A 20,276-nucleotide genomic window follows, 5' to 3' on the forward strand; every position below is an offset into this window, starting at 1 on the left:
GAGGGGGAGGGGGAGAGGGCCGCACTGCTCTCCTCCAGTTTCCGCTTGACCCCCTCGGCTCCCGCCGGACCCCCGCCTGGCCGGGCCTTGAAGGAGATGAGGATGCAGGTCATGTTGTCGCAGCCGGTCCCGTCGCCAGAGGTGTCCGGAGCCAAGCAGCGGTCAAGGAGCTGAAGAGGAGGAGGAGAAGGGGGGGGGGCAGGCAGAAGAAGGGCATCAGCAAAACAACAACAACACCAACAACAACACCACCAACAACAACCAGGCACATCTTAACACCTCTCAACAAAGGATTTTCCCAGGCTCAGCCAGGCCTTCAAATGCTAATGAAGATGGTCATCTGAAACATTCACACCTAGATCCAGCAGAGAAGAGCTCTTTGCCCCACCCCAGCCATTCCACAGATATATAAACCCATTGTCCTAATTCCAACAGACCTCACTACCGCTGAGGATGCTTGCCATAGATGCAGGCGAAACGTCAGGAGAAATGCCTCTAGAACATGGCCATATAGCCCGAAAAAACCCACAAGAACCTAACAACACCTTTATTCTTCTCTCCCACCACCATCTCCCCAAAGGGACTCAGAGAGGCTTACAGATGGCACAAAGTGCCTAAAAACAAACACAAAAGTGAACACAATATCAAATACCATACAATAAGACACGTGGACACATAAAAACATCAACTCTGACTCAATCAAGCTGTGATCCTCTAACCGTGGTGGTAAATAACTAACTAACTAACTAACTAAATAAATAACTGGCATCATAGCTGGGCTGTAAACACTGGAATAAAATAGGTGTCAGCTGCAGTAATGGAGCTGTTGGTAGGGACGAGAGAGAGGGCCTTATTGGTGGCGGCCCCCCAGCTTTGGAATGCCCTCCCAAGGGAGATCAGGCAAGCCCCCGCCCTTCAAACCTTCCACACACAATTAAAGACCTGGCTTTTCCGACAATCCTTCCACCATGTTTAGACTCTCTAATAATATAAAAGGACCTTTAGATTCTTTATGAGCACTTTATGCTTCTGAGATCAAATACTGCTGTTTAATCCACAGCAATTGCTGTATTTTATTGTTTTTACCAGGGAGTACTGTGAATTTATGATGTTGTGTGGATTGTTTATTGTCTACTTGTACGCTTTCTTTTGCACTTGTTGTATTTTGCATGTCATACCTTGAGTGCTTTGTGAACCTGGTGGCTGGATATACTGTATATACTCGAGTATAAGCCTCGTTTTTCAGCACTTTTTTAAGTCTAAAAAAAGTCCCCCTTGGCTTATACTCGAGTCAAAGTTATTTATTATTCTACCCTGTTAGAAATACATAATAAATATAGCATTATTATTATTATTACATTGATCATTTTACTTTATTATTTGTCATTATTATATGTATTATTTCATTCTATTTATTATTGTTATTATTAGATTTATTATTTTCCTCTATTATTACTGTTATTATTATTACATTTCCATTATTTTATTCTATTTTTATTAGAAGGATATGCAAGCAAATTTACACTGAAGGTTATTATAATGGTTTAATCAGAGTTGGGCAGCCTTATCTTAAATTACAGTTTTATGTAAATAGTCAAAAACATTTAGCCAGCTAATGTCTCAATTAATGTAACTGTATTGGTATCTATTTTTATTTTGAAATTTACCCGTAGCGGCTGCATTTCCCAACCTCGGCTTATACGCAAGTCAAAACGTCTACCCAGTTTTTTGTGGTAAAATTTGGTGGCTTGGCTGATATCCGGGTTGGCTTATACTCAAGTATATACGGTAAATAAACATTATTATTATTATTATTATTATTATTATTATTATTATGTTTACTGACACAAAACACATTATTATTATTATTATTATTATTATTATTATTATTATTATTATCTGAAACACAACAAGCTGAGTCCACAGTAGACATTCTGCTGGCTGTTGTATTGGATCACACATCCCAAGTGTCTAGGACTGTGTGATGTATCAGCAAATAACGCGTACAGATCCCAGTAGAGTGGCCTTTTGCAGCTGGCAGGTGGTAGTTTGCCCCAAAGAAATGGGAAATTATTGTTTCCATTTGATGTTTTGTCTTATGTCTGTTATAACAGGCTGTGCTTTTTATTTAATTTTGGTTTGTTAAGTTATAATTCGTGTTTATATGTGAGATTGTATAAATTTTATTAGTATGTCTTCTTCTTACTATTATTATTATTGTATTGTCGAAGGCTTTCATGGCTGGAATCACTGGGTTGTAGGTTTTTTGGGGCTATATGGCCATGTTCTAGAGGCATTCTCTCCTGACGTTTTGCCTGCATCTGTGGCAAGTATCCTCAGAAACTGTGAGGTGAGGTGGCAAGCATCCTCAGAGGTAGAGGTAGAGAATGCCTCTAGAACATGGTCATATAGCCTGAAAAAACCTACAACAACCCTATTATTATTATTATTAATTTTGTCAGCGCCAATTGTGTTTTAGTGCAGGCCAAGGTCTTGAGGCACTGCACCCAGAGAGCATGGGATAAAGTGCAAGGCGTGTGACTCCTACGTAGGACAACTAGGGGCTAAATATTGTTCAAGGCTTGATTGAAGAGTCCAAATGACCTTTACTGGCCAATCCCCAGCAGGAGTAAGGGTGGCTGGAGAAAGGGGGCTCTGATCCAGGGCACGTCTCAGACGCGTCTGTCCAAGAGCTCTCCTTCACAGACCCCCCCCCCCATTCCCTGGGACCAAGAGCTCAGAGCAGCCCCCATCTGAGAGAGGCGCCCCCACCAGTACTCACCTCCTCTACGATGGACGAAAGAGGCCGGAGTTCCCCGTTCTCCCCCTTCTGAGTGATCTTGGACTGGACAAAGTCCACCACCTCCTGGCTGCTCATGACGTTCCTTGATTTGGGGGAGGAAAAAGGGTCACCAAAAATGGGGGGGCGAGACTGCATTGCCCCAACTCTGATTTTGGTCCCATTCCAAGGGAGGTCAGTTGCATCCCCCACCCCACCCCGCTTGACCTACCAGATGCCGTCACAAGCAATGACCATGAAATCGTGGTCCTCGTTGATGGTCAACACCTTGATGTCCGGCAGTGCTGAGATCATCTGCTCCTCTGGAGGAAGGTTCTTGTTGCGCTTGTAGAAGTGATCCCCTGGGGGCAAAGGGCAGGGGTCAAAACGGGTGCTGGCTGGGGAAAATGGGAACACCCTAGGCCTTTGCAGGGAGGAAGGTCAGCTCTGCTGCTGAGACCCGGCCCGAGGCAGATCGGCCGTCCTTCAGCCTCCTTCGTGGTGCTGCAATCTGGCCACTTCTCCACCCCCAAATCCACCTCCAGAACAAGCCTTGCTCTGGAATAGTATGGCTTTGTCAGCATCCCTTTTGTGCCAGACTTATTCTGCAATGCCATCGGCTCCATTGGTGGCCAATGTTATTGTTGTTGAGAGTTCAAATAGTAATAGATATCTGTGTTCTATCAATCTGTGTTCTATCAAAGATTTTAAATGTGTTTTGTGCTATTGTTCAATGTTTATGCTATTTGTGTATGAGTTTTATTTGTATTAGTATGTGTATTTTGCTTTGTATTGTGGTTGTTATTGCATGTATTGTTGTATTGTCGGCGCAGCCTCATGTAAGCCGCACCGAGTCCCTTGGGAGATGGTAGCGGGGTATAAATAAATATTATATTATTATTATTTATTATTATTTATTTACCTTACTTATATATCGCTGTTCTCAGCCCGAAGGCGACTCACAGCGGTTCACAACAAATACATTATAGGAGCCTAGTGTCTAGATCTAAGGAAGTAATGCTCCCCATGCTCTATTCTGCTTTGGTTAGACCACTTTACCTGGAATATTGTGTCCAATTCTGGGCACCACAATTCAAGAGAGATAATGACTCTAAGCTGGAATGTGTCCAGAGAAGGGCGACTAAAATGATAAAGGGTCTGGAGAACAAGCCCTATGAGGAGCGGCTTAGGGAACTGGGCATGTTTAGCCTGAAGAAGAGAAGGCTGAGAGGAGACATGATAGCCATGTATAAATATGTGAGAGGAAGCCACAGGGAGGAGGGAGCAAGCTTGTTTTCTGCTTCCCTGGAGACTAGGACGCAATGGGACAATGGCTTCCAACTACAAGAGAGGAGATTCCATCTGAACATGAGTGTGAGAGCCGTTCAGCAGTGGAACTCTCTGCCCCGGAGGGAGTGTGGTGGAGGCTCCTTCTTTGGAAGCTTTGAAGCAGAGGCTGGATGGCCATCTGTCAGGGGTGCTTTGAATGCAATATTCCTGCTTCTTGGCAGAATGGGGTTGGACTGGATGGCCCATGAGGTCTCTTCCAACTCTTGGATTCTATGATTCTAATTGGTGGCCACACAGGATGCAACAAGTAGCTGGAAGCAGTGGGAAAGCCTCCCAACCCAGGCCCTCTCCCGGGATGTCAGGAGTCAATTTCTGACGGCATGAAGACATCACAAATTCCTTCCGTGACATCCGGACTGAATCAATTCTCTCTCTGTGACATTTTGAAGCAGGGAGAGGGCTCTGGAAACCTTGTATTGGAACTTGTGAAGCAACAAGCTTTAATAAGGAAACTGAGAAGAAGGGGAGATGGGCAGGAAAGGTGTATAAAAGGAAGTGGTGGTGGGGAAAAGTCAGTAGTGTCTTCCTTTGCTGCAGAGATACAAGCAATATATCCAGACATCAGAAGAGCTGCAAGACCAAGAACAAGCCACGAGAGTCAAGATGAAGATCCACCCAGAGGGAAAGTGTTCCTGCCAGACATCAAGGGAACCACTGACCGCAAAGGGAAGCTGAGGAGGAAACACAACTTACAAACAATCTACAAACTCACCAAGAAAATCCAACAAATGCTACGTTCAGCAAAGGACAAGAGGGATCCTCTCACCTCTGCAGGAGTCTACCGTATCCCATGCAGCTGTGGACACGTCTCCATAGGGACCCCCAAACGCAGCATTGCCCAGACACGCATCAAGGAACATGAAAGGCACTGCAGACTCCTTCAACCAGAGAAGTCAACCATAGCAGAGCACCTGATGAACCAGCCTGGACACAGCATATTATTGGAGAACACAGAAATGCTGGACCACAAAAAACAACCACCATGTCAGGCTACACAGAGAAGCCATTGAAATACACAAGCATGTGGACAATTTCAACAGAAAGGAAGAGACCATGAAAATGAACACAATCTGGCTACCAGTATTAAAAAACTCTAAAATTACAACAGCAAAACAACAGAGAGGAAAAAACCAGGCACAGATTAACACCTCCCAGCAACAGATTTTCCCAGGCTCAGGCAGGCCTTCAAATGCTAATGAAGGTGATCAGCTGAAACATTCACACCTAGCTCCAGCAGACAAGAGTCCTTTGTCCCACCCTGGTCTTTCCACAGATATATAAACCCATTTTTCCTACTTCCAACAGACCTCACAACCTCAGAGGATGCTTGCCATAGATGCAGGCGAAACGTCAGGAGAAATGCCTCTAGAACATGGCCATATAGCCCGAAAAAACCCCACAAGAACCTAATATATCCATTTCAAAGCAAAACCGGCTTGTGAGTGGTTATTTAATATTGCGATATAGATCCTACAGTCTGACAGGGGAAGACGGGCTCCTCGAAGCCAGAAACAAACCAGAGAAGCTTGGAGCACCAGCTGGACTCCTCTCCTCCCCATCCCCATTTCAACTATGACAAGCCATTTGGCAACAGAAAAAAAAGTTTCCTTTCCCAGATACTGAAACGGACTCTAAAGCCCAGCTGTATCTTCATATTTTTTTTCCTCAGACTGCAAGGTCCTCTCATAGAATCCTAGAATCGAGTTGGAAGAGACCTGGTGGGCCATCATCCAGTCCAACCCCATTCTGCCAAGAAGCAGGAATATTGCATTCAAATCACCCCTGACAAATGGCCATCCAGCCTCTGCTTAAAAGCTTCCAAAGAAGGAGCCTCCACCACACTCTGGGGCAGAGAGTTCCACTGCTGAACAGCTCTCACAGACAGGAAGTTCTTCCTCATGTTCAGATGGAATCTCCTCTCTTGTAGTTTGAAGCCATTGTTCCCTTGCGTCCTAGTCTCCAAGGAAGCAGAAAACAAGCTTGCTCCCTCCTCCTCCCTGTGGCTTCCTCTCACATATTTATACATGGCTATCATATCTCCTCTCAGCCTTCTCTTCTTCAGGCTAAACATGCCCAGTTCCCTAAGCCGCTCCTCATAGGGCTTGTTCTCCAGACCCTTGATCATTTTAGTCGCCCTCCTCTGGACACATTCCAGCTTGTCAATATCTCTCTTGAATTGTGGTGCCCAGAATTGGACACAATATTCCAGATGTGGTCTAACCAAAGCAGAATAGAGGGGTAGCATTACTTCCTTAGATCTAGACACTAGGCTCCTATTGATGCAGGCCAAAATCCCATTGGCTTTTTTTGCCGCCACATCACATTGTTGGCTCATGTTTAACTTCCTGTCCACGAGGACTCCAAGATCTTTTTCACACGTCCTGCTCTCGAGCCAGGCATTGTCCCCCATTCTGTATCTTTGCATTTCATTTTTTCTGCCAAAGTGGAGTATCTTGCATTTGTCACTGTTGAACTTCATTTTGTTAGTTTTGGCCCATCTCTCTAATCTAAGATATGAAAACAGACTAGCTTTATTTTCATATCTTTTTCTCAGACTGAAAGGTTGGATGCACAAGTAGGCCACACGGTCAAAAATATGGGTAATGTCAGAGGTTAAAGACTGGACATGATACTAAAGTGGACTCCAAAGCCCAGCTAACTCTACGGAGAATCAAGAGCAGAGGATCACAGCAGAACCACGATCAAGGAGTGCCTGCTTAAATGATGCTTCCATTCACAGGGAAGCCAATGCATCTGCCAGTCGTTGGGTTCGGCTGCAGAGAAGGTTACCCGACTTCTGTTTGAAGTAGCTGAGAAGGTCGGCACAGGGGGCACGACTGCGGCCTCACAGCAGCCATATGGGTTCCACTCCCCCTGAAGGCGCAGGTTCCCAGCTTGGGAGTGATCCTGGTCTCAGTGGTGGCCGGGAGAGCTTTTGCAGAATTAAAACTTGTGCGCCAGCTGCGCCCGTACCCTGGGAAGTCTGATTTGGCCACGGTGGTCCACGCTCTGGTTAAATCCCGTATAGACTACTGCAATGCTCTCTACGTGGGGGTTGCCCTTGAAGACTGCCCGGAAGCTCCAACTAGTCCAACGAGCGGCAGCCAGATTACTAACAGGAGCGGGATACTACTCCTCTGTTACGCCAGCTCCACTGGCTGCCAATTAGCTTCTGAGCACAATTCAAAGTGCTGGTGTTGACCTATAAAGCCCTAAACGACTCCGGCCCAGTTTATCTGTCCAAACGGATTCTCCCCTATGAACCATCAAGGTTGTTAAGATCTTCGGGAGGGGTCCTGCTCTCGGTCCCACCACCTTCACAATCGCATTTGGTGGGGATGAGGGGCAGGGCCTTCTCGGTGGTAGCCCCTCGGCTCTGGAACTCTCTCCCACTGGAGATTCGAACTGCCCCTTCCCTTCTGACCATCTGGAATATTGTGTCCAATTCTGGGCACCACAATTCAAGAGAGATATGGACAAGCTGGAATGTGTCCAGAGGAGGGCGACTAAAATGATCAAGGGTCTGGAGAACAAGCCCTACGAGGAGCGGCTTAGGGAACTGGGCATGTTTAGCCTGAAGAAGAGAAGGCTGAGAGGAGATATGATGATAGCCATGTATAAATATGTGAGAGGAAGCCACAGGGAGGAGGAGGGAGCAAGCTTGTTTTCTGCTTCCTTGGAGACTAGGACGCAATGGAGCAATGGCTTCAAACTACAAGAGAGGAGATTCCATCTGAACATTAGGAAGAACTTCCTGACTGTGAGAGCCGTTCAGCAGTGGAACTCTCTGCTCCGGATTGTGGTGGAGGCTCCTTCTTTGGAAGCTTTTAAACAGAGGCTGGATGGCCATCTGTCAGGGGTGATTTGAATGCAATATTCCTGCTTCTTGGCAGAATGGGGTTGGACTGGATGGCCCAGGAGGTCTCTTCCAACTCTTTGATTCTATGATTCTATGATTCTTTAGAAAGTTGGTGAAAGCCAGGCTCTGGAACCTGGCATTTGATCAGTGAGGCCAGGGGTCAGGAACCTTCGGCCCTCCAGGTGTGGTGGACTTCAACTCCCACAATTCCTTGGGCCAAGGTAAGCCTTTGGGGCGAATGCCGAGCCTCAAGGAATTGTGGGAGTTGAAGTCCACCACACCTGGAGGGCCGAAGGTTCCCCATGCCTGAGTGAGGCAATAACTCTTGACCACACGAACGGATGGGGATGAATAGTGATTTTATGCTAACTAACGACGTAGCCTTATATAATTATATGATAGTACTTCAATGTGTTTATATTAGTGTATTATTGGATGTGATGTTTTTGAACTATTGTGTATGAATTCCTTTGTTGTAAACCGGCCTGAGTCCCTCGCTGGAGGTGAGAAGAGTGGTATATAAAAGTTCTAAATCAATCAATCCGAACGTATCTCAGCCTATCAGCCCACCAGGTCCCTAAGATCTTCTGGGGGGGCCCTGCTCTCTATCCCGCCTGCTTCACAGGTGCGGCTGGCGGGGACGAGAGACAGGGCCTTTTCTGTGGTGGCCCCGCGGCTATGGAACGCCCTCCCCATGGAGGTAAGATCAGCCCCCTCATTGATGGTATTCCGGGAAAGACTAAAAACCTGGATGTTCGAGCAGGCGTTCGGTTAACTCAGTGCAATAAGTGCAATGATTGAAGGACTGGCAATTTGGACAACGAAACTGGATCGCGATTTTAGTCAAGAGATTAATTGGATTGTTTATTGATATATGTATTGTGGGTTGTGTTTTTATGCTTTTAAACTGTATACTGTTGTTTGTTATAAGTTGTTGTAAACCGCGTTGAGTCGCCGGCTAGGCTGAGAAATGGCGGTATACAAGTATAGCAAATCAATCAATCAATCAATCAATCAATCAATATGCAGGAAACAGGCCTCTGCCTTTTTCCCCTGGCCTGCCACCCACCCACCCACCCACCCCCTATTTGAGGCAGCCCCCAGGGGAGGGGGGGTCAGCTGGATGCCAAGAGGGGAAACCCGGGGTCAGGCCGAGGCGGCTCCGCACTGCTCACCGATGGCTCTGGAGAGGTTGAGCCCCCCGTTGACCCGGCCGTCCATGGTCACTTTCCCGCCGGCGTTCTTAATCCTGGCCAGCTCCACCTCGTCTTCCGGCTTGTGGTCGTATGACATGTCCAGGGCTTTGCCGCCCTCCGAGACTACGCAGCGGGAGTCCCCCGCATTCGCCACGATCAGTTGCTTGCCCCGGATCAGGGCCACCACCGCCGTCGTGCCGCTGTCCGCACCAGGCTATAGAGCAAGAGGAGGAAGAGGAAGAGGCCTGTCAGGGGTCCCTCTGGAACAGAGTCCACCCCACAGCTGCTAAACAAGGGAGATTTGTGGGTCTGGGGGGCGGGGGGGATGCCACCTCTCTGCCAGCCCTCATCCCACTCGCTCCAGGCGCTGACCTTCTCCTTTCCATCCATGCCAGGAAGCATCATGTCTTCATCCTCCTCTTCGTCGTCCTCCTCCTCCTCCGCTTCTTCTGTGTCGTCTTCCTCTTCCTCCTCCTCCTCGTTCTCTGCTTCCTCGCTACTATAGCCATCCTCATCTTCACTGCACTCCTGGGCAAGAAACAGAATCATAGAATCCTAGAATCAAAGAGTTGGAAGAGACCTCCTGGGCCATCCAGTCCAACCCCATTCTGCCAAGAAGCAGGAATATTGCATTCAAATCACCCCTGACAGATGGCCATCCAGCCTCTGCTTAAAGGCTTCCAAGGAAGGGACTGAGCGCAACAACAACAACAACAACAACAACAACAGCTGCTGCTCTGGGCCAGAGTGAAGACAGAGGGCGCCAGGAAGACAGTTCCACCTTGTCCCCTGTGCTATGCTAAAAATATAATATAATATATTGTATATACATATAATATTTATAATATTATAATGTAATACAATATAATGCTAATAATAATACAATGTTATAATTATCTATTTTATATTATATGTAGTATTACGAATAATATTGAAATATAACGGTATAGTACAATATAATAATATATAATACTGATATTCAGGGCTATGCTAATAATATAATATAACATATTGTATATACATATAGTATTTATAATATTATAATGTAATAGAATACTACTAATAATACAATGTTATAATTATATATTTTATATTATATGTAATATTATGAATAATATAATAATATATAATACTGATATTCTGGGCTATGCTAATAATATAATATATTGTACATACATTTAATATTTATAATATTATAATGTAATACAATATAATACTAATAATACAATTTTATAATTATATATTTTATATTATATGTAATATTACGAATAATATTACAATATAATGGTATAGTACAATATAATAATATATAATACTGATATTCTGGGCTACGCTAATAATAATATATTGTACATACATATAATATTTATAATATCATAATGTAATACAATATAATACTAATAATAATACAATGTTATAATCATTTATATTTATATGTAACATTATAAATAATGTTACAATGTAATGGTATAGTACAATATAATATTATATAATACTGATATTCTGGGCTATGCTAATAATATAATATAATATATTGTACATACATATAATATTTATAATATTATAATGTAATACAACATAATATTAATAATAATACAATGTTATAATTATATATTGTATATGTGATATTACAAATAATATATATATTGTACATACATATAATATTTATAATGTTATAATGTAATATAATACTAATAATAATAAAATGTTATAAATATATGTTTTATATTATATGAATAATATTACAATATAATGGTATAGTTCAATATAATAATATATAATACTGATATACTGGGCTATGCTAATAATATAATACATTGTACATAAATATAGTATTTATAATATTATAATACAATATAATACTAATAATAATACAATGTTATAATCATATATTTTATATTTATATGTAATACTGCGAATAATATTACAATGTAATGGTATAGTACAATATAATACTATATAATACTGATATTCTGGGCTATGCTAATAATATAATAGAATATATTGTATATACATATAATATTTATAATATTATAATGTAATACAATATAATACTAATAATAATACAATGTTATAATTATATATTGTACAAGTTAAAGTTCAGAACAAACCTACAGAACCTATCTTGTGTTGTTGAAGGCTTTCATTGCTGAAATCACTGGGTTGCTGTAAGTTTTTCGGGCTGTATGACCATGTTCCTATTTATTTATTTACAGCATTTATATTTTATTTATTTATTTAAAGCATTTATATTCTGCCCTTCTCATGCTGAAGGGGACTCAGGGCGGAGCACATCATATAAACGGAAACATTCAATGCCGAAACATATTATACCATACACATACAAAAGCATTAAAATCACATATATGCCGCCCTTATCACCCCGAAGGGGACTCAGAGCAGCTTAGGTAAAGGTAAAGGTTTTCCCCTGACATTAAGACCAGTCATGTCCGACTCTGGGGTGTGGTGCTCATCTCCATTTCTAAACTGAAGAGCCATCATTGTCCATAGACACCTCCAAGGTCATGTGGCCAGCATGACTGCATGGAGCACTGTTACCTTCCCACCAGAATGGTACCTATTGATCTACTCACATTTGCATGTTTTCAAACTGCTAGGTTGGCAGGAGCTGGGGCTAATAGCGGAAGCTTACGCCGCTCCCCTGATTCAAACCTGTAACCTTTTGGTCAACAAGCTCAGCAGCTCAGCGCTGTAACCCACTGCGCCACCAGGGGCCATCAGAGCGGCTTACAAGATATATTTCCCCCTTTTTCTTTCTTTTCTGCTGTCTCTCTTTTCTTTCCTTCCATCTTTCCTTTTCTTTCCTTTTCTTCTTCCTTCTTTCTCTAACTTTCCTTCCTTCCCCCTTTTTCTTTACCTCCCTTTCTCTTTCTTCCTTCTTTCCTTCCTTCCTGTCTTTCCTAGATTTTGACAGGGCGGGAAGGGGCGGGGTGGGGTTTGGAGGGGGCGTGAAGTAAAAGGAGGTAAGATTGGGGCAGGGGAGTGATGGAGCGTGGGGTTGTGTGTGTGTGTGCAGCGGCGGGGGGAGTGATGGAGCATGGGGTTGTGTGTGTGTGTGCGGCGGCGGGGGGAGTGGGGTTGCGTGTGTGCGTGCGGCGGCGAGGGGAGTGATGGAGCGTGGGGTTGCGTGTGTGTGTGCGGCGGCGGGGGGAGTGGGGTTGCGTGTGTGCGTGCGGCGGCGGGGGGAGTGATGGAGTGTGGGGTTGTGTGTGTGTGTGCGGCAGGGGTGTGTGTGTGTGCGGGAAGGGGCGCGGCGGGGCTTGGAGTGGGCATGGTTTCCGCAGAGGGAACGTTGGCCGGAAGGGCATGTGCGCACGCCAGGGAACTTGCGGCTGGGCGCCAATGCGCATGCTCAGTTGTTTTGCCGTTTTGTGAGTGTGTTGTTGTGTTGTTTTTCATTTTGAGTAGATACGTTTATACCTTGTGGGTTGTGTTATGGGCATGGGAATTTTGGTTAAGTTTCGTTGGGGTTTTTTTGAGTTTTGTTTTTTTGCCGTTTTGTGAGTGTGTTGTTGTGTTGTTTTTCATTTTGAGTAATATGTTTGTACCTTGTGGGTTGTGTTATGAGCATGGGAATTTTGGTTAAGTTTCGTTGGGGGATTTTTGAGTTTTTTCCTTTTGCCGTTTTGTGAGTGTGTTGTTGTGTTGTTTTTCATTCTGAGTAGATATGTTTGTACCTTGTGGGTTGTGTTATGGGCATGGGAATTTTGGTTAAGTTTCGTTGGGGGATTTTTGAGTTTTGTTGTTTTGCCGTTTTGTGAGTGTGTTGTTGTGTTGTTTTTCATTTTGAGTAGATATGTTTGTACCTTGTGGGTTGTGTTATGGGCATGGGAATTTTGGTTAAGTTTCGTTGGAGGATTTTTGAGTTTTGTTGTTTTGCCGTTTTGTGAGTGTGTTGTTGTGTTGTTTTTCATTTTGAGTAGATATGTTTGTACCTTGTGGGGTGTGTTATGGGCATGGGAATTTTGGTTAAGTTTCGTTGGGGGATTTTTGAGTTTTGTTGTTTTGCCGTTTTGTGAGTGTGTTGTTGTGTTGTTTTTCATTTTGAGTAGATATGTTTGTACCTTGTGGGTTGTGTTATGGGCATGGGAATTTTGGTTAAGTTTCGTTGGGGGGTTTTTGAGTTTTGTTTTTTTGCCGTTTTGAGTGTGTTGTTGTGTTGTTTTTCATTTTGAGTAGATATATTTGTACCTTGTGGGTTGTGTTATGAGCATGGGAATTTTGGTTAAGTTTCGTTGGGGGATTTTTGAGTTTTGTTGTTTTGCCGTTTTGTGAGTGTGTTGTTGTGTTGTTTTTCATTTTGAGTAGATATGTTTGTACCTTGTGGGGTGTGTTATGGGCATGGGAATTTTGGTTAAGTTTCGTTGGGGGATTTTTGAGTTTTGTTGTTTTGCCGTTTTGTGAGTGTGTTGTTGTGTTGTTTTTCATTTTGAGTAGATATGTTTGTACCTTGTGGGTTGTGTTATGGGCATGGGAATTTTGGTTAAGTTTCGTTGGGGGGTTTTTGAGTTTTGTTTTTTTGCCGTTTTGAGTGTGTTGTTGTGTTGTTTTTCATTTTGAGTAGATATGTTTGTACCTTGTGGGTTGTGTTATGGGCATGGGAATTTTGGTTAAGTTTCGTTGGAGGATTTTTGAGTTTTGTTGTTTTGCCGTTTTGTGAGTGTGTTGTTGTGTTGTTTTTCATTTTGAGTAGATATGTTTGTACCTTGTGGGTTGTGTTATGGGCATGGGAATTTTGGTTAAGTTTCGTTGGGGGGTTTTTGAGTTTTGTTTTTTTGCCGTTTTGAGTGTGTTGTTGTGTTGTTTTTCATTTTGAGTAGATATGTTTGTACCTTGTGGGTTGTGTTATGGGCATGGGAATTTTGGTTAAGTTTCGTTGGGGGGTTTTTGAGTTTTGTTTTTTTGCCGTTTTGAGTGTGTTGTTGTGTTGTTTTTCATTTTGAGTAGATATGTTTGTACCTTGTGGGTTGTGTTATGAGCATGGGAATTTTGGTTAAGTTTCGTTGGGGGATTTTTGAGTTTTGTTGTTTTGCCGTTTTGTGAGTGTGTTGTTGTGTTGTTTTTCATTTTGAGTAGATATGTTTGTACCTTGTGGGGTGTGTTATGGGCATGGGAATTTTGGTTAAGTTTCGTTGGGGGGTTTTTGAGTTTTGTTTTTTTGCCGTTTTGAGTGTGTTGTTGTGTTGTTTTTCATTTTGAGTAGATATGTTTGTACCTTGTGGGTTGTGTTATGAGCATGGGAATTTTGGTTAAGTTTCGTTGGGGGATTTTTGAGTTTTGTTGTTTTGCCGTTTTGTGAGTGTGTTGTTGTGTTGTTTTTCATTTTGAGTAGATATGTTTGTACCTTGTGGGGTGTGTTATGGGCATGGGAATTTTGGTTAAGTTTCGTTGGGGGGTTTTTGAGTTTTGTTTTTTTGCCGTTTTGAGTGTGTTGTTGTGTTGTTTTTCATTTTGAGTAGATATGTTTGTACCTTGTGGGTTGTGTTATGAGCATGGGAATTTTGGTTAAGTTTCGTTGGGGGATTTTTGAGTTTTGTTGTTTTGCCGTTTTGTGAGTGTGTTGTTGTGTTGTTTTTCATTTTGAGTAGATATGTTTGTACCTTGTGGGGTGTGTTATGGGCATGGGGATTTTGGTTAAGTTTCGTTGGGGGGTTTTTGAGTTTTGTTTCCTCGTTGCATGCCCCTAACAAATTTATATATATAGATATGTGATATTACAAATAATATATATATTGTACATACATATAATATTTATAATATTATAATGTAATACAATATAATACTAATAATAATACAATGTTATAATTATCTATTTTATATTATATGTAGTATTACAAATACTATTACAATATAATGGTATAGTACAATATAATAATATATAATACTGATATTCTGGGCTATGCTAATAATATAATATATTGTACATACATATAATATTTATAATATTATAATGTAATATAATATAATACTAATAACAATACAATGTTATAATTATATATTTTATATTATATGTAATATTACAAATAATATTACAATAGAATGGTATTGTTTTTATTGCGTAATGATGTAATGTTTTGTTATTGCTTATGTTTTCAATTTGCTTTAAATTGTATTGGTATCGTTTTGCTGTTGTTGTGTTGAGGCCTTGGCCTTTGTAAGCCGCATCGAGTCCTGCTAGCACAGTACAAATAAAGTTTAATAATAATAATAATACAATATAATAATATATAATACTGACATTCTGGCCTATATTAATAATATAATATATTGTACATACATATAATATTTATAATATTATAATGTAATACAATATCATACTAATAATAATAATACAATGTTATAATTATATATTGTATATGTAATATTACGAATAATATTACAATATAATGGTATAGTACAAGATAATAATATATAATACTGATATTCTGGGCTATGCTAATAAGCATAGGAGCAATGCTAAAAGAATGTAATGTACAGGTGGTCTTTTCATCCCTCCTCCCTGTTGTAAGACACGGACCCACAAGAGCCAGAAAAATAGTACAGGTCAATGACTGGCTTAGAAAATGGTGTCAGGAGGAACGCTTTGGCTTCCTCGACCATGGCCTGCTATTCCAGGAGGATGGCCTACTGGCAAGGGATGGGGTGCATCTCACACAAGTAGGAAAACACTTTTTTGCTCACAGACTCGCAAACCTCATTAGACGCACTTTAAACTAGGTCCACCGGGGGAGGGGGACAACAGCCTTGCGAACGCTACTTTACCCATAATGTCTGGGAATCGCCAGAAGGCTAAACAGAGGGCTGCACAAACACAACAAGGACCACGTACCAAAAGCACAATAATCCCAATTAAACAGCTCAAGGGAAGATTCCAGGGGCTCACATGTCTTTACACTAATGCACAGAGCATGGGAAATAAACAAGACGAACTCCAACTTCTAGCACAACACCACAAATATGATATCATAGCCATCACTGAAACCTGGTGGGATGACTCCTATCGCTGGAATGTAGATATCGAGGGGTATAACCTCTTTCACAGAAACCGAACAAAGGGGAGAGGAGGCGGAGTAGCCTTATATGTCAAAAACTCTTATGCTGCAGAAGAAATTCAAGACAGCAATCTGGGAAACCAGCTTGAAATCATCTGGATAAGAATCAAGGGAACTGGGACTCAAAAAGATGTCGTTGTAGGCGTCTACTACAGACCCCCAAGCCAGGAGGAAGATCTTGATGAAGTCTTCTGCCAACAGTTGACCAAACAGGCACAGAAAAGAGATGTAGTAGTCATGGGCGATTTCAACTATCCCGATATTTGCTGGAAAACAAACTCGGCCAAGAGTACAAGGTCCAACAAATTCCTCGCTTGCCTTGCAGACAATTTCATGGTCCAGAAGGTAGAAGAGGGAACAAGGGGATTGGCTACTCTTGATCTCATCCTAACAAATGCGGAGGACCTGATCGATGCGGTCGAAGTGGTAGGATCCTTAGGGGCAAGTGACCATGTGCTCCTGCAATTTGAGGTACAAAGGAAGGCCGAAACTAAGACAAGTCAAACCCGCATTTTGGACTTTAGGAGAGCTGATTTCCAAAAAATGAAGGAAACGCTGAGCAGCATTCCGTGGACACAGATACTAAAAGACAAGGGAGCTACGGATGGATGGGAACTTCTCAAGAGTGAAATACTCAAGGCGCAATTGCAAACCGTGCCAACAAAGAGAAAAAATAGGACAAGTGCAAAGAAGCCAGAATGGATGTCCAAAGAACTTCTAACTGTGCTAAGACACAAAAGAGACATGCACAAGAAGTGGAAAAAGGGAGAAATCACCAAAGAAGAATTCAAACAAATGGCCAACACCTGTAGGGAAAAGGTCCGCAAAGCTAAAGCAAAAAACGAGCTCAGACTTGCCAGGGACATTAAAAACAATAAAAAGGGCTTCTATTCTTATGTCAGTAGAAAAAGGAAAAACAAGGAGGCGATAGGACCTCTTCGAGGAGAAGATGGGGCAATGCTGACAGGGGATAGGGAAAAGGCAGAACTACTTAATGCCTTCTTTGCCTCGGTCTTCTCACAAAAAGAGAGTCTTCAACCTCAGCAAGATGGAGTGGATGAGGGATTGGAGGACATCCAACCCCAAATTGGGAAAGAAGTCGTCCAGGAATACCTGGCCGCTCTTAATGAGTTCAAGTCCCCAGGACCAGATCAACTACACCCAAGAGTATTGAAGGAACTAGCGGAAGTCATTTCGGAACCATTGGCAACCATCTTTGAGAGTTCTTGGAGAACGGGAGAAGTTCCAGCAGATTGGAGGAGGGCCAATGTGGTCCCAATCTTCAAGAAGGGAAAAAAGGACGACCCAAACAACTACCGTCCGGTCAGCCTCACGTCGATACCGGGCAAGATTCTGGAAAAGATTGTTAAGGAAGTGGTCTGCAAACACTTAGAAACAAATGCAGTCATCGCTAATAGTCAACATGGATTTATCAAAAACAAGTCATGCCAGACTAATCTGATCTCTTTCTTCGATAGAGCTACAAGCTGGGTAGATGCGGGGAATGCCGTGGATGGAGCGTACCTGGATTTCAGTAAGGCCTTCGACAAGGTCCCCCATGACCTTCTGGCAAGGAAACTAGTCCAATGTGGGCTAGGCAAAACTACGGTGAGGTGGATCTGTAATTGGTTAAGTGGACGAACACAGAGAGTGCTCACTAATGCTTCCTCTTCATCTTGGAAAGAAGTGACAAGTGGAGTGCCGCAGGGTTCCGTCCTGGGCCCGGTCCTGTTCAACATCTTTATTAATGACTTAGATGAAGGGCTAGAAGGCATGATCATCAAGTTTGCAGACGACACCAAATTGGGAGGGATAGCCAATAGTCCAGAGGACAGGAGCAGAATTCAAAACGATCTTGACAGATTAGAGAGATGGGCCAAAACTAACAAAATGAAGTTCAACAGTGACAAATGCAAGATACTCCACTTTGGCAGAAAAAATGAGATGCAAAGATACAGAATGGGGGACGCCTGGCTCGAGAGCAGTACGTGTGAAAAAGATCTTGGAGTCCTCGTGGACAACAAGTTAAACATGAGCCAACAATGTGATGTGGCGGCAAAAAAAGCCAATGGGATTTTGGCCTGCATCAATAGGAGCATAGTGTCTAGATCTAAGGAAGTAATGCTACCCCTCTATTCTGCTTTGGTTAGACCACATCTGGAATATTGTGTCCAATTCTGGGCACCACAATTCAAGAGAGATATTGACAAGCTGGAAAGTGTCCAGAGGAGGGCGACTAAAATGATCAAGGGTCTGGAGAACAAGCCCTATGAGGAGCGGCTTAGGGAACTGGGCATGTTTAGCCTGAAGAAGAGAAGGCTGAGAGGAGATATGATAGCCATGTATAAATATGTGAGAGGAAGCCACAGGGAGGAGGGAGCTAACTTGTTTTCTGCTTCCTTGGAGACTAGGACACGGAACAATGGCTTCAAACTACAAGAAAGGAGATTCCATCTGAACATTAGGAAGAACTTCCTGACTGTGAGAGCCGTTCAGCAGTGGAACTCTCTGCCCCGGAGTGTGGTGGAGGCTCCTTCTTTGGAAGCTTTTAAACAGAGGCTGGATGGCCATCTGTCAGGGGTGATTTGAATGCAATATTCCTGCTTCTTGGCAGGGGGTTGGACTGGATGGCCCATGAGGTCTCTTCCAACTCTTTGATTCTATGATTCTATGATTCTATAATATAATATATTGTATATACATATAATTTTTATAATATTATAATGTAATACAATATCATACTAATAATAATAATACAATGTTATAATTATATATTTTATATTATATGTAATATTACAAATAATAACACAATATAATGGTATAGTACAATATAATAATATATAATACTGATATACTGGGCTATACTAATAATATAATATATTGTATATACATATAATATTTATACTATTTTATTGTAATACAACATAATATTAATAATAATACAATGTTATAATTATATATTTTTACGAATATTACGAATAATGTTACAATATAGTGGTATAGTACAATATAATAAAATATACTGATATTCTGGACTATGATTATAATATAATATATTGTATATACATATAATATTTATACTATTTTAATGTAATACAACATAATACTAATAATAATACAATGTTATAATTATATATTATATATTTAATATTACGAATAATATTACAATAGAATGGTATAGTACAATGTAATAATATATAATACTGATATTCTGGGCTATGCAAATGATATAATATATTGTATATACATATAATATTTATAATATTATGATATAATACAATATAATGCTAATAATAATACAATGTTATAATTATATATTTTATATTGTATGTAATATTACGAATAATATTACAATATAATGGTATAGTACAATATAATAATATATAATACTGATATTCTGGGCTATGCTAATAATATAATATATTGTATATACATATAATATTTATAATATTATAATGTAATATAATATAATACTAATAATAATACAATGTTATAATTATATATTGTATATGTAATATTACGAATATTGTTACAATGTAATGGTATAGTACAATATAATAATATATAATACTGATATTCTGGGCTATGCTAATAATATAATATATTGTACATACATATAATATTTATAATATTATAATGTAATATAATATAATACTAATAATAATACAATGTTAAAATTATATATTGTATATGTAATATTACGAATAATATATATATTGTACATATATATAATATTTATAATGTTATAATGTAATACAATATGATAATAATAATAAAATGTTATAATTATATGTTTTATATTATATGAATAATATTACAATATAATGGTATAGTACAATATAATAATATATAATACTGATATACTGGGCTATGCTAATAATATAATATATTGTATATACATATAATATTTATAATATAATGTAATACAACATAATACTAATAATAATAATACAATGTTATAATTATATATTTTATATTGTATGTAATATTATGAATAATATTACAATATAATATATTGT

At 40.7% G+C, this 20,276-nt stretch overlaps 1 protein-coding gene across 1 annotated transcript in view; it reads right to left on the reverse strand.

The window, feature by feature from the left end:
• The window catches only part of PPM1G (protein phosphatase, Mg2+/Mn2+ dependent 1G), a 28,327-nt gene that overhangs the window by 652 nt on the left and 7,399 nt on the right, over positions 1-20,276 (reverse strand). The window contains 5 exon segments of the mRNA XM_060754816.2: positions 1-170; positions 2,783-2,885; positions 3,012-3,141; positions 9,164-9,398; positions 9,557-9,712. Coding sequence (XP_060610799.2) covers positions 1-170; positions 2,783-2,885; positions 3,012-3,141; positions 9,164-9,398; positions 9,557-9,712 — 794 coding nt within the window.

Source organism: Anolis sagrei, chromosome 1 (genome assembly GCF_037176765.1).
Source record: "Anolis sagrei isolate rAnoSag1 chromosome 1, rAnoSag1.mat, whole genome shotgun sequence".
Taxonomy (NCBI): Eukaryota; Metazoa; Chordata; class Lepidosauria; order Squamata; family Dactyloidae; genus Anolis; species Anolis sagrei.